Source organism: Ammospiza nelsoni, chromosome 1 (genome assembly GCF_027579445.1).
Source record: "Ammospiza nelsoni isolate bAmmNel1 chromosome 1, bAmmNel1.pri, whole genome shotgun sequence".
NCBI classification, from domain to species: domain Eukaryota; kingdom Metazoa; phylum Chordata; class Aves; order Passeriformes; family Passerellidae; genus Ammospiza; species Ammospiza nelsoni.
Genome location: NC_080633.1, coordinates 36,223,400 through 36,238,009, shown reverse-complemented (window position 1 = coordinate 36,238,009; position 14,610 = coordinate 36,223,400). Strand labels below are relative to the sequence as shown.

The window sequence follows — 14,610 nt, the reverse complement described above, 5'->3', positions numbered from 1 at the left end:
CTAACAAGTTATTAAAAAACTCTGCCACTGCTCTCATTAAATTGAATATAATAAATTTAAATATTTCTGTAGCATCTGATGGCATGGTGTACACTAAGCAGTTGATTGGAAAGTGGTTTGAAAATCACATAGAATATAGTCAGATAAAAGAATAATACATTCAATGCTCATGAATACTTTATTTCCCCCTCTAAATTTCAGTGGACTTAACTCAAAGGCAGTTGTCTGTTCTATTGTCTGTGCTGAGTTCTGAGGTATGTGGGTTTCTTGAGGAAGAAATCTTGAAGAATCTTGTATCAGTTGTGTGAAGAAAACTCTGAGCCCTGGTTTTTGCCGATTTTTTTTTTTTCCTGAATTTAGGGAAAGCCCCAAGAGTGAAGCGTAGGTGTGGCCTGCTGTTCACACTCCTGCTTGAGAAGAGTAGATTCACACTGATTTACACTTAGAATCTCAGGAAAGGGAATAAAAGCTGGTACCTGAAAAGTGTGAACGTGTGACAGTGGCACTCTGCTGATGGAAGGAGTGGGGGGAGGTCCGTGTGTTTGGGAGGTCCTGGCTAACCAAGATGAGGAGAATAACACATTCTTACATTCCCCCAGGAGCAGAAATCAGTAGTTCTTTGTGTCTGCAATAACCTTTTTCTTCTTGACCTTTTATTTCCACACTCACTGGCTATTTTTTTTTTTAACAATCTTTGTGCAGGCATCTTGGGTGCATTCTTATTTTGGACAGCTTGTGGCTGTTGCAGGTTATCTGTTTCCTGTAGAGAAATTGCTAAGTCAGCCCCTAAACAAAATTACAACAAAACCATAGCACAAAGCAGCTTTAACTTGTTCCCAGCAATCTGTAGTGTGATACCCCTGTCTGGTATCTTAAAGTTTCAAAATTCAGTGTCAGTTAAAATGTTTTGATGTCCCTTTCTAAGTGTTCAGCACTGGAAAGCAACCTCCATTCTCTTTTACCAGGAAAGGTACAGGATCTGGGGCTCACAAACTGTCTGCACATGTTTGCAGATGCTTTATTGCACCATGATAGAGAAGCAGGGGATATAAATGGTGTTCCAAAGAATTTCTCTCCATTGTTCCAACTGTGTCTTAGGATGTACCATCTACAGGTTTTGCCTTCAGTCAGTAAAGCAACCAACAGGGAAGCATTGCACTGCAGAAGTAGACTAAGTAGTTTAATTTAATCATAATTTTTTTAGAGTTTCTGAATGTTCTAAATTTCTGTTTTGACCTCAAACAGCTTTGCAGCTGTTTTCCCTTTCTGCAAAATAATGAGGTGTCGAGTGTTGTAGAGATTCATTTGATGAGATGATTCTAATTCTATTTCTATAATTCCTGTATCTGTTAGTCCTGACAAATTCAAACTATCATCAGTTGGATAACAACAACTCTATTTATCTGCGAAGGAATATGACAGACTGAGTTCAAAAGTTTAATAGTAAACAAAGATTTTTACAGTTTCCTGATTTTGCTGGTATTTCTCTTTGGTGTTTTCACTTTGGTGAAAGTGGGTACTTTGCATAGATAAAATATATTTTTATTTTGAATATAAATGCATCTCTGTGTGTATGTGTCTATTTGGTTTTCATGTAGGATTTAAGCTTGAAGATGAGAAATGTCTGAATTTGCCTTCATGAGCATTAGGGATCATACAGGTTTGTGTGCAAATGTAGTCTGTGTTGTTGCTCTCAGCAGGCTGATTTCAACTTAATGAAAAGATAATATTTATTCCATGCCCAAGAGTCAACAGTTATCTTCTTTTAGCTCAAAGGACAATGGTTTGAGTTTTGAAGGCTTGTTATCTGTTACAAGTTCAAAGAAATACTTATTTCCTCACAATAACTTCTAACAATGACTCAAAATAAATGTCCTTTCATCTGTATTCTGAAAATTATAAACACTGCACATTAAAGATGCCTGTGTACCAATACATGCCCAAACTTTTCTGAAGAAACTTTATATACTGTCATTAAAAAAAGTTTATAAATTTTACTAACAAATAATATTTATTCCAGTGATAAGATTTCCTATAATAAAGAAAACGTTTAGGTAATAACATTAAAAAAGTGTCACATGGGTTAGACTTGGCTCTTAGCATGCAATATACCTGCTTCTATTTTTATAAAAAATGGTGTGTGGTTTTTGGCTGGGCATCATAAAACCTATGGATTTTTAGTTGTTGAGTTCTTGGTTTTCAGATACTCTAATTTTGCTGGAAATTTAACCTGAAATTGTAGAGATATCAGCTGCTCATGTTAATCACTTCGGTGTGGTTTTACTGTTCTTGTAATGTGGACCAGTTTGTTATGAATGTACAGTTCTATTTGAGTGGTAGAGCTATTCCTGTGTAGTGGAAAATCTCAAAACTCTGCTCACATTCTTAGCATCATCTTAATGAAATAGTAATTTTAGAGCATCTCTGCAGTTTTGCAAGTGTGTTTTGGCATGCTGAGCTCATGGGCATTGGGAACTTCAGGAAGATTAGGACCAAATGTTGGCTTCTTCAGTTCCTTCTTGTATCTGAAAAGGGCTGGAAATCCAGTCTGTAAGGGACACCAAGTTGTCAGCTTTAATAGTTACTGCATGAGTTACTGGTTCTCCACAGCTGGTTATGGTTTTTCTACCATGAAATGGTGCTTAACAGCAAACAGCTGTGCAGGAAATGACAACCTAGTGAAACAACCATTGTAACATATTTTTGGCCAGTGAATTTCCAATTATAAGTTAAAATCTTATTTATTCAATGTACAATCTTCTTGTTTAGTGGCACTAGAAGCCCTGTTCAGGATTCAGGATTACACTTTTTGGAAGTCTGTGGTCCTCAGCCCTTTCCATATTGGTAAAATTTAAGGGTACCCTCTACCCCCACACCACCAGGCCTGTGAATGCTGACCCTCTGCTCAGCATCAGGTAGACTGAAATTCCACCTCAACTCTTTGCCATCCTATGATTAAGGTTGTCCATGGTGAGCTCTGAGTTTACCTTCAGTGGCAGAAGAGCCCTTCTCCAGGAAAATTGTTAATGATAAACAAACAATATATAACAAAAACAAATTAAACCCAGGGTCCTTCCTCACTGCAGGGAAAGTGCTGGTGTTGTTCACACTGTCCCTTGTGTTCCCTCTCAGGCATCCCAAACGTGTAACAGTGAGTACAGGGTGTTGTAGTGAGTCTGGACGTAGCAGCTTCTCCAGTTCATCCTGCCTTCCAGGAAGGGCACAGCATTTGTGTATCCAGGTGTGCTGCTCTCAGAGCTGGACCTTTTTTAATTAACCCAGCCATTTTTTAAATCAGAGGAATAAAGGTAATACAAAACACCCAAATGTTTGTAGGATTGAAGGGAGGAAGATTCAGTTTTCCAACTTAGGAGGAGGAAAAGAAAATGAAGAACTTGATGACTGTGCATCCAGAAGAAAAGGAAGATCTTCAGAACTGCTGGAGCTTACATATTTTTTTGACTAAACTGATCTCAGCATTTCTCTTTTCTCCTTTTTGTTGAGAAATATTTTATGATGGGAAAGTGAAAATCAGCTTTACATAAACCATTGCTTTAATTTTAAAGTATTTTATATGTTGGACTCCCAGTAACATCCTGTGCTATAAAACTGGTAAGAGACTCCTGGGTATGGATTATTGGGTTATTTCTCACGATTGACATCAGTCTTTTTTCAGAAGAGAGCAGAAGAATGCAAGTGCACAGAACTGTGCTCTTTGGACTTTTTCTCTGGCTTCTGGGATCTTGATAGATTTTATGGGGGTCCTGCTTCATAGTTTCTAATGAAAGTGGTCCTAAAATAGTCCCATTAAATTAATAAAACTAAGATGATATTAATTTCTGTTAATACAGAATTTAGCTGTATCTATAATTATCACTTTCTCTATGGCTGTACTAATAATATTTGAAGAGTTTAATGAGAGACTTTTATGATATTTATGACTACTTTTTGATACACATATGAAATGCACTGTTTATTGCATAGAGACTGGAAACAATTCCTTGCCCACGTAGCTTTACTCAGAAAATTATTTTTGTGACATCCACAGGTATTTATTATTTTCACATGAAAAGGTATGGCTCTTGTTCTGTTTGTTTTTGACAGAATAGCAGGCTTTTAAATCTTTCCTAAAAAGGTAAAAACTACCAGTATAAACAAAGACTTGCTTTTAACAAATACAGACATAATTTACTTGAGAGCATGGAAAAATACTTCTTGGAAATAGAGAGTCTTTCTATTGGAAGATATTAACTAAGGATTTTATAGCCTTTAGTAGGATCTGTTAAGTGTGTTCTGTAAAATAATGTTCATAACAGAGTGCAATCATATTTGATGCCATTTCTTTCATGAGCCCCAGTGCAGAGGTAGCCTCTAAACTGCTACAGAAGGAGTAAATTGTCTCCAATTAAATATTTTCAAGCAGCAAGTGTATTTTAAAGTTAAGTGCTTTTTAAAGGAGTTAAACAGGACATTTTAAGCAGCTGCAGTAATAAGCACTATATTTTTATGCATATAATCTGTATCTCAGATAACTCTTACTCCTTTCAGAGAGGTTGGAAGCAAGTCCTCAAAAAATTGCACAAAATCAGAGCTCAGAGAGCTGTTCAGGGGGAGGAAAGGAATTAGGAGAGAGTGGTTCAAGGCCAGCTTCTCTCTTCCTTATACCTGTCTATAAACTTTATCAATACAGGTTGAAAAGGATTTTCTTTTTCAGGTAGCCAGGGGATTTAGACTTTAAAATGCAGTCTGTCTCATTCTTTCAGAGGAATTAGAATAGTGAATTTTCATGTGGGTCACAGCAGTGCCAGAGTTATGAACAGCCTTTGCCAAATGGGTGGGCACATAAAATAGCATGACACATACTTAATTTCCTGGATTGATATCTTGACTTTGAATTTGAGCTGCAGCATTTTACAGTCTCAGGGAGGGGAGTGGCTTCCTCAGTTGGGCTGGAAGGGAGCTTCTATCCAAGAAGGGAAATAGTGGAAGTATTTGTTCCTTGCATTTATAGTGTTATGCAGTTGTCCCCTTAAGATGGAATTGGTTGTCTAAAAAGGGCTTGGTTCCTTGCTGCCTATTGGTACCACACCTCTGGTTTGTAGTTATACAACAGCCAAAGCACTGGAGAGTTGCATTTGCTCCACTTGATGTTGTATGGACTTGACTTTACAGTGTTGAGTGGCAGCATTGATAGTTAATTGATTGCTTGAGCATTAGAGTGCCCTAGTTCATATTATTTCTGTCTAGAACGTGGCTAGATAACATCAGGGCTACTTTTCCTGTTTGTCATATTCAGACTAAAAAAAAAAAAAAGTAGGTCTGGTTGTAAGTACAGTAGCAGGGAGGATTTCTAAAGTTTATTTTTATGTTCTCAAGTTCATCAGTGGCAGAAAATCTGCACAGGATGGATTTTCTTATCTAGGACTTTAGAACAGCAAAAATGATTCTCTGCAGTACACATGTTGTGCCTCTCAAAATGATTTTTTATTTTCTTGACAAAGTTGTTCTTGCTCTTAAGTTAATTTATGTGTGCCTGTTGCAGAGGAGTTGTTCTGGAATACTGTTAGCCCCCCAGTAATGACCTGTGTAAATTCTATAAAGATGTTTGGAGAGTTTTCATGAACACTTTAACTTCTATTTTAACACTTTGTTAAAATTTTTGTCCAGAATGAAGTAGAGAATGGAAGCACAGGTTGTAAGAAGAACCTAGAAAAGAGGGAAAAAACAATTATAGAGAAAGGTCTTAAGTGTTACCAAACAATGCACAGTCTGCTACCACCTGTTCAGGTATAAGTGAGATAAGAGCAACGAGGTGAGAGTGTGGCCTGTGTGAAAGTGGGAGGATCAGATGTAGCAGATGTCTGCAGCATTGCCTAGGAAACACTGGCAGTTTGCAGTCAGCAGCCCACGCACCGCACGGCTCCGGGGAACTGCAAGTGTCTCGGGAAAGCCCCTGGGACCATCTGCAGCTGAAGCTTTGTGTCACACAGTCCCGGTCCCCAGAACAGGCCTTTTGCACAGGCTGGCTTTTGCAAGCCTGGCAAGCCTGCCCAGCCCCTGTTTTGCTGCTTCCTCAGCACTCCCAGTTCAAACTTCAGTACCTTTCTTTCTGTCCTCTAGGTAGCCAGGCATCAAACAACTGCTGGAACTTGATCTTTTGATTCTCTGGGAAATGTTAGTTAACTGCTTTGTTACTGATCCCAAGAATGACAAGCTTGCTTTTATTTTTAATATTCTTCCATGTGTTCTTCTGAAAAACTGAGAAAGCAAATGATTGTCTAGACATCCTCTATTGGTCAGGTGTATCAGTTTCCTTTCATGGGAGGCAGGAGGAGATGAAAACTGCCTTCAGTAGCAGTGTCTGCAGACTGTTCCTGAAGATCATTCAGTATAACTTCCAAATATTCCCTTGGCGTATTTTGACCAATACCTTATTTCCACAGTGCTCATTTGTTCAGCAAATGCATATGGCAGATGGCATTTGCTTTGAATTATTTTAGGAGTTAGTCTCTTCTGCAAGAGAAGGGGACTTCAGGCACAGCTTTACATTTCTTGAAAACAGAACATAAGCTAAGACTGAAGGTTAAACTATTTTGATTAGCCCCTGATTTTAGATGTTCTCTTGGAATAGTTCTAGATAAAGAGAAGGGGTTTCTTTTAATTGCTGTCTGAAATGCATCTTATGGGGTGCAGACCATCTGTCGGACCATAGCATTGGAACCTTCTTTTTGTGTATCCTGAGCTTTATCACCCGTGCATCTCCTTGGTGTTGGCCATAGATGCCAGGCTGCCAAAATGTTTCTTGGACAGAAAAAGAAATCTGGAAATCCCTGAAGCATCCCACCATTGGTGGTCATTGGTGTGATCTGCTCCCCTAGCATGTGGGTCACATACTGTAGCTGCCACTTGTCATGACTGTACTGACCTCAGTGGGAGGAATGTATTGTAACCGAAGCTTTGTCTGAAGTTTGGCTCTGCAGGAGGAATACATATAAATGGGATGTATGGGTATCCAGTGTAACAACAGAAATTGATTCTTCTTTTCTGTCTGCCTCTTTAGGTCTTCAAAAGGTGACGTCAATAGTGAAGGATATGTGTTGGAGGTAGAATGCTGCTCCTCTTTAAACCACCTTTCACAGAAAAAGGAGATGCCTGATTTTATTAAGAAAGTGAGTAAAAAGAAAAGGGGGGAACCCCCCAGAACACAGTATGCTTTTATTTGCACTATAATTACTGTTTCTAGTTCTGTCAGTTTGGCAGTAGGAATATGCATCACTTGGACCACCTGGAATACTGGACTAGAATTTGTTGTTTTGTAATTTAAAGTATCTGAACAGCAGTTATACTTCTTGAGAGAAACAAGTTTGATCCTATTATTATTAAAAACTTATTTGTAGTGTCACAGGAAAATGACCTCCCACAGATGATATCAATGCAGAAGATGGTCCTACAATGTGCATTTTATGTTGAAACAATATATATAGTTTCTGGTTTTAGTGTCCAGATATCCACTTGGATAGTGCTTTACCTAAAAGGCCTTTTATCCCCCAGATTATTTAATTTTGTTTCAGTATCACATGGTGTTTCATAGAGCTGGTATTGGTAACCCTGATACTTTTGTGAACCAGAATACTGTTGCTTTCAATTAAGTATTAAATATACATTAGGGAATTTGAAGAGAACCCTGCGATTCTTTATCTATGGCCTTCTTTTTAAAATTATTTTTGACACTATAATATTCTGCCAGACTGGAAATTAGCAGGTTATGTCCATTTTAGTGAAAACAGATTCACATTGTGCTTGTTTTAAATTCTGCAGCATCTGTTGTGTCCTGTTGCATGTTATATAAACTAGCACTGAGTAGTGTATTTATTTAGCCACAGGGTGTGAGTAGGCACGCTTCCCTAGCTTTAGTCCATTTGCAGTGATAATAGTTAATAAAATTTTTAGAATAAACTACAGCACAGGCGTTATGAGCTTGATGGGGACTCAGCTTGACAGACTACACTGATCTTCAGTCTTCTATTTTTACTCTGAATTTTAAGAACTGGATTAAAATAATGTAGCTGTAACTATTTGATGCTGAAATATATATAGATTTTGGTATCAGAACAAACTGAAGTTTTCTGAACACATACAGCATTCAAAAATGTGAGCCCAAATTTTGTTTCAGGTCGAACTGTGTCATTACACTACTATTCTGATGTTATCTTGGATTATTTCAGTATATTCATACTTAGGAAAAACTGGTGTAGTTATTGTGTACCAGTTTCAACATGTTTGATTTTGTTCTTCACTTCTTTGAGTCAGAGTAGAATAATAGGCATAACTGTCACAACTGGTAGCAAAATTGTGCATCATTGAAACAGAAAATGTCTTTGCATTTGTAACTTCAGAAAGAGTATGGATAACATGAAAACAAAATGACAATCCAGGAGTCATCTCATTTCCATAAATATCCAATTCTGAGACTCTTTAGAATGCTTTTCTAGACATGGAAATGTTGCTGTTGATAGAAGCCATTTGATTGTGGGGTTATGAAGATCCCTTTTTGAAAGATAATAATTTAAATTTTAATAGCTAGAATGTATATTTACAGTTTCTCTGTAGGTTGAGTATGTCGCTCAGCCTTAGATGTTATTTGATGTAGAGAAATTTGAAGTTCTTTGAAGCTGTTGCTGTCAAGTGCATGCTGTGTCACTGTATCTGATTATGCACATTGTGAAAGTCTCAACACTTTCATGTAAATCTAACTCAGGAAACAAGACTTGTTTGGGAGTAGGAATTAATTGTCATATTAACTAATTTGTCTGAGCAACAAAAATATCCATTGCTTTTAAGGGCATATAAACCAGATATAAATCATGTTTACAAACAAAATAAATGGAAAAATAAAGGATATTCTTCAAACAAAGTAGTAATAAAAAGCTGTTAGAGAAGGCATTTCCTTTCTTTAAAAAATGAACAGCCTTATAATTCTTCTCAAACTGTGGAATACAATTGAAGTTAATAGAATGTTTTAATTGAATAGGGAAATCCTTTATTTTTTCAGAAGCTGTTCATTACAGAGCCTTTTAGCAGTTTTAGTATCTTAGTGTATTGCCAGTTACTGTATTTAAAAAACTCCTAACCAAATAGAATAGCTATATTTTCAAAATAGAATAAGTCAAAATTTTCTCCCTGAGCTTACTAAAAATTTCCTATACACCAAGAAAATTAATTTTATTCATTTTATTGTGCACTGCTGAGCAAATATGACTTACCTTGAGTTTGAACATGGATGCAATTTTAATATGTTTTCTGGATTGACTTTTTGTTGCATTGAAATTGTACTTAATATTGAATATTAACTGCTTCCTTCTGCAAACACAACACAATTTTACAATAGGTAATATGTGCTTTTCTTCTATAGCTCTATATAATGTGTAACAAGGAGGTTGTTTTACCTGCAGAATGCTTCTTGCTCACCAAAACAAAGTGTTTCAGTAGAATGTTGACTATAAAACATTTAGGAAATGCCAAAGAAGACTCTCTGGTCAAACCTTTGTTCTGTGGCTGAGCTCTTTCTGTGCTGCTGGGCATCATTGCAGTTCTCCATTGTTTCTGCTGCTTTTCTGCCATGGTTTCTGGCTATGGCAAGACGGGGAACATTTAAATATTGGGGACATGATGTTGCATAAAATCTACTTTTCCTATACTTTAAAATCACCACAGTGTGCTTGTTCTTTGATACTTAGATGTGGATCTAGAGTGACTTAACCTGTCCTAAAGAGCTCAAACAGTCCCATGGTGTCTTTGATGCATAATTTGTGGGCAGTGAAGGAAGTAACTAAACTGTTGTGCACATATTGTACTGCTGTATTGGTATTAACACTGCTGTCTTTTGCTCTCAGACTGAACAGACATTAAAGATTTGCTCACCTGCTTTATAATAAGCAGAGCTAACTTTTGAACTTTGATCACCGGGACTCAGATCATTCTGAAATTGTTGAAAGTAGAGATGTTACTTCTAAGATACCATATTTTGTAATATTTAGACTTATGTCTCATGTCAAATAGGGTAGCTTTTAATTACTTCCTTAAGTTGCTTTTTGTTTCTGTGTATCCTGTTATCATGTTTTCATCTGAGAGTGTTCTCTGGAGTTTATGGAGACAAGTAAGAGAAGGAGGAGCTAGGCTGACATCCCAAGTAAAGATTTATTTTGGACACACAATCATATGTGAATGCCAGATATATTTCTCATGACCTCTTTTCTGTATCAATCTGATACATGTCTAGAATCTACAATCTGGTACATGTCTAGAACTATCAGGCAGAAGGTTTTACTCTTATGTTCACATTTTTGCCATGTTGGTGACAGGTTAAGAAATGGAGGATTCTTTCTGTACCACGTCTCCCCAGTTTTAACTTCTTAAAATTTAGGAAGCACATTTTTGGATCCTTGGCTATCTCCTTAATAATGCACCATCAAAGGGAATTCTTGTATGGTGTCTTTTTTTTCAGTGTGACACCATTGCAGGATTCACGTTTCTTGTCCCTGTGGAAGTAGGAAGCATGTTAAGCACAGAAGAGCATGGTTTAAAAATTATGCAGCTTAACTGAAATCCAAATGCAGGCATCTTTTGTGGTTTTGGCTAGACAGGGATCTCTCCCTGCTGGTCTGTTCTTAATGGCTTCAGAAATGAGTCTAATTTCTTTCAGCAAACCTAAGGCAGTACAGATGAGTAATTGGTTCTGCATTTTCAGAAGTGGACTGGTTCCACTTGTAACAGGACTGCCATTGTGAAACACCTTTGTGATGCTTATTGTGCCATGAAATCTGCTGGATGACACAGTGTGTGTCAAATCTGCTCTTTGCTGTTCCCTCTCTTGTGTCTTGGTCAAGTTCAGTGAGTAAAAATCATTACCACTGGCTCCAAAGCTGCCAGTAACGTGTCACTGCCTTAATTGATCCTCAGAACAACTTCTGTAGTCCAAAGCACCCCACAAATAATCTTGACTCTTGCAGATACAGTGACTTTGCTGGTAAGTTTCTTGACATTTATTTTATTGCCAAATAATAGCATTGCTGGGCCATGGAAGCGATGGTACCTCTCAGATGTAAGTGAATGGGACCCCAAGGAGGAATCTGCCAAGAGAATACATTGCAGGGATGCTGCCACCCATGTACTTGATCTAGTGTGACCCCCAGTTCTCTCTGTTACAAAGGCAAGTTGAGCAGAGAATTGCACTATTTTGAAAGAAAGGCTGTACAATACTAACACTTGTGTGAAGAACTCTCATCCTGCATTGCTGAAAGGATCTACTGTATTTGAGCCCTCTAGACAGTTTTATGGAAAAGTAAATGTTACCAGGAGTAAAACTGGCATGAGTTATGCCATGAAAATGTTTCAAGTGTTAGTTTATGCTCTGGAAATTAATATGCATTGCTGAACTGTAGTTGAATTCAGTGTGCTTCTGAGAGGCGAAACATTTCTTGGAGCATTTTGATCCCCGTGCTGTTACCTGCCCTCCCTTCATTGGGGGAGCCTCAGGCAGGAGACTGGATGGATAAGGAACTGCTACACCCCCTGAAAAACTACAGGTCACTCTCACTGCATGTTTCTCTGCTTTGGCGATTTAATTAAAATATTGAGATCCTTCTTTTCCGCTCTTTTGATTTTTTTCCCCTTCCATTGATCCATAGCTGTTTTGGAGTTTTCAGAATTACTGCTGTCTTAGCTCATGTGCATTGTTTTCTGGAGAGGCATCAGTGTTACAGTTCTAATTGGTGAAGAATTTTTGTGTTAGTGTTGCTCTTAAGACACAGGTTCATTCTCCAGCTTCTTTTAAGTTGCAAGATCGAAGCAGGCTTGAACTATTTAGGAGGACCTTGATTTCTCCTCTAAAATAACAGCTAAATACCTAGGGAAATTTAAGAGTTTTTAAAATCTTTTCCATTAATGCTTCTAGTCAGAGGAGTGATTCACTTATTTTCTACATATCACATCAGAATGAAAATTTGTTTTGTGTGATCAAAACAAGGGGCTTCTCATATCTGTATTTTGCATGAAAGCAATATGAAATGATTCTGAACTCTCAGCTTCTGAGTTTTTCAACTCTCTTCAGCATCTAATTAGGAAATGGCAAGAGGATATGGAAGATAAACATATCAATGTCTCCCTAATATTATATGATTATTTTTTAAGTTAACAGCATGACAAAGAAATGAGAAGACAAAACTCTGCAATTTCCTAGAAAATAACTAATGTAAACATTATTGATATTATAATTTTTTTACTGATAATAATAAGAATAATAAAAATGCTGGGATTCATATAGCTGTTCCAACATTTGTCGTATTCTTGTCTCTTTCATTACTTATTCTTCTTGTCTTAATCTTTAAATTTAGATTTATTTTTTGGAAAGAACAAAGAGATGCAGCTCATGGGTTCTTAGGAACACTGGTGTGTTTGTGGATTTCTTGACTCAGATGCTGAAGTCTTACAGGGCTCTCTTCTGTGAAGTCTGTGTTTGCTTTGTTGGTACCAGGGGACCTTAAATGGTTGTTGTAATCCTAAGCATTATTCTTTATTTTACACGTTTTAGCTGGTCTGTTCAGAAGTTTCCTGCAGGGTGTACAGTCAGAGCAGGTGGCAGTAAAAGAGAAAATGGGAAAAAATTAAGTGCTTAATACTGCTCAGAGGTTTGTTCTTCAAATAAATAAGCAGTTCAGATTTATCTTTGGGGCTAAAAAATGGCCCTTCTAGAGTCTTGTTTTTTACCTCGGATTATTTACCTAGATGTGATTACAATCTCATCTAAAATAATTTCTGTCCTTAAAACAAACCCAAAAAATCCCACCACAAAACCTTCACTCTCCAGGGTATTTGCAAGAGAACAATACAATATTATTTCTGTAGTGCATTGTAATGAAAACCATTTCTGAGCACTTAGCTGACTGCTTTGTTTTCTGCATGTTTTCAGTGCAAACAGAGCCCCTATTTTTTTAAAGTATTTGGATTTTAACTGTAGATATGGTCATGAAGTGGAACTTGAAACTCAACATCAATAGTTCAGCTGTTTGTAATCTGCTGTGATAATATTTATTAAAGTGCATTTTGTTAACATTTTCTTAGTGTATATATAACAAGAGATGGTAAAAAATAGCATATACTCTATTTTAAACAGCCTGGTGTGAAGGGAAACATCTGTTCCTGCTTAAGCTTCTTTCAACTTGTGTTCTTTTGACTAAGCCCTGGAAGAGTGGTGTTGATATATATCTTCCATGGACATTGCAAAACTATTTTCAGGACTCTCCCAGGAGCCTGGTAGTGCTTTTATAATCCTTTGCCCCCATCAGCTTTCAAGTCATCCCCTTGCCCAAGATAAAAATAGATTATAAAGTATGTAGTTGATATTTTTAATGATCCTACTTCTGTCTGGTGGGAAAAAATAACTTTTAAAATAACAATAATATGATAATGTTTTATACTGTGCTAAAATAAATTACCAGCAAATTGTTCAAATTGTAATTTTGGCTACGAGTAACAGATGGCTTGATGAAACAATGTGATTTTAAAGAAACACTCTTCAGTTGATATAAAAATAAAAGTAGTATTCCCTGCAAAGTAAATGTAAAGCCTGTAAGTTTGAGACTGAATTCCTACTTTTTAAAATACCGCTGAACCTTTTTTTTGGTTTGTTTTCACTGCCTAGAACAGAGATGGACTAAAATCACTCATATTGAATCACATTATCGACAGTTACTAAAATGGTTTTTAGCTACAACAATCAACTACACACCTCTCTAAATCTATATTTTCCTCTTGCTTATGTTCACCAGTTAGTGTAGGAGTTACTCACTAAAGATTGCTGCACAGAACATGGTCTGCATTTGGAAAATGCCAGGTCTCTACAGCAAGAGATTGGGACGGAATTTCTACAGACTTATTTTTAAAGTGAATATCAAATATTTAGTTTGAATGAGCATAGCTGGCTGCTCTCTAGCATTTGTTCCCAATACAAATTATTCACAAATTATGTGAATAATTTCAAGGGTTTTTTTCAGAGTTAGAGGAAATGTGGGAGTATGCAGATATATTATGTGGCTTTTGGACAAATACCACACTCACTGAATCTTTGTAGCGTGTGGCCAGCAATGTTCACTCTTTGCCTTCAGTGAAGGAACAGGTGCTAAAAGTGGGGATTGAGAAGAATCAACACATCCAGGACCACAGAGGATGAGAGTGGTTTCAAGACCTGTCATCTAATGAAATATGTTGAAAGGAGCAAGTGTACTCGCACCGTGCTGCACTGCATGTGTGGCGTGGTTATATTGTTCAATGCTGTTCTGCATTGTTCTCAGGAGTGAATACAATGTGAGCCAGTTATCAGTTATACAATTATCAGTTGTTAATCTCACCCCTTTCTTGGCTCAAGTAGCAGGAGATGTGTAGCTTGCTGTAATTTAGTATCTCCTGCAGCACTGCCTTAAGATCCCACCTTCTGTTTCTTTCAGCACAGCAGTAAGTTGCAGTAGCTCCTCGCTTCAGTACATTTCTTCTCCCTGTGCTGTTTGTGGCCTTCCGTTCCCTTCTGCAGAGGCTGCTACCAAGGAACATGTTGTA

At 37.2% G+C, this 14,610-nt stretch overlaps 1 protein-coding gene across 2 annotated transcripts in view; it reads left to right on the top strand.

The window, feature by feature from the left end:
• RFTN1 (raftlin, lipid raft linker 1) overlaps positions 1-14,610 on the top strand; it is a 95,669-nt gene that overhangs the window by 43,459 nt on the left and 37,600 nt on the right. For both annotated transcript variants that reach the window (XM_059482821.1, XM_059482812.1), the window contains exon 4: positions 7,061-7,169. In XM_059482821.1, coding sequence (XP_059338804.1) covers positions 7,061-7,169 — 109 coding nt within the window. The remainder of the gene's footprint in view (positions 1-7,060; positions 7,170-14,610) is intronic.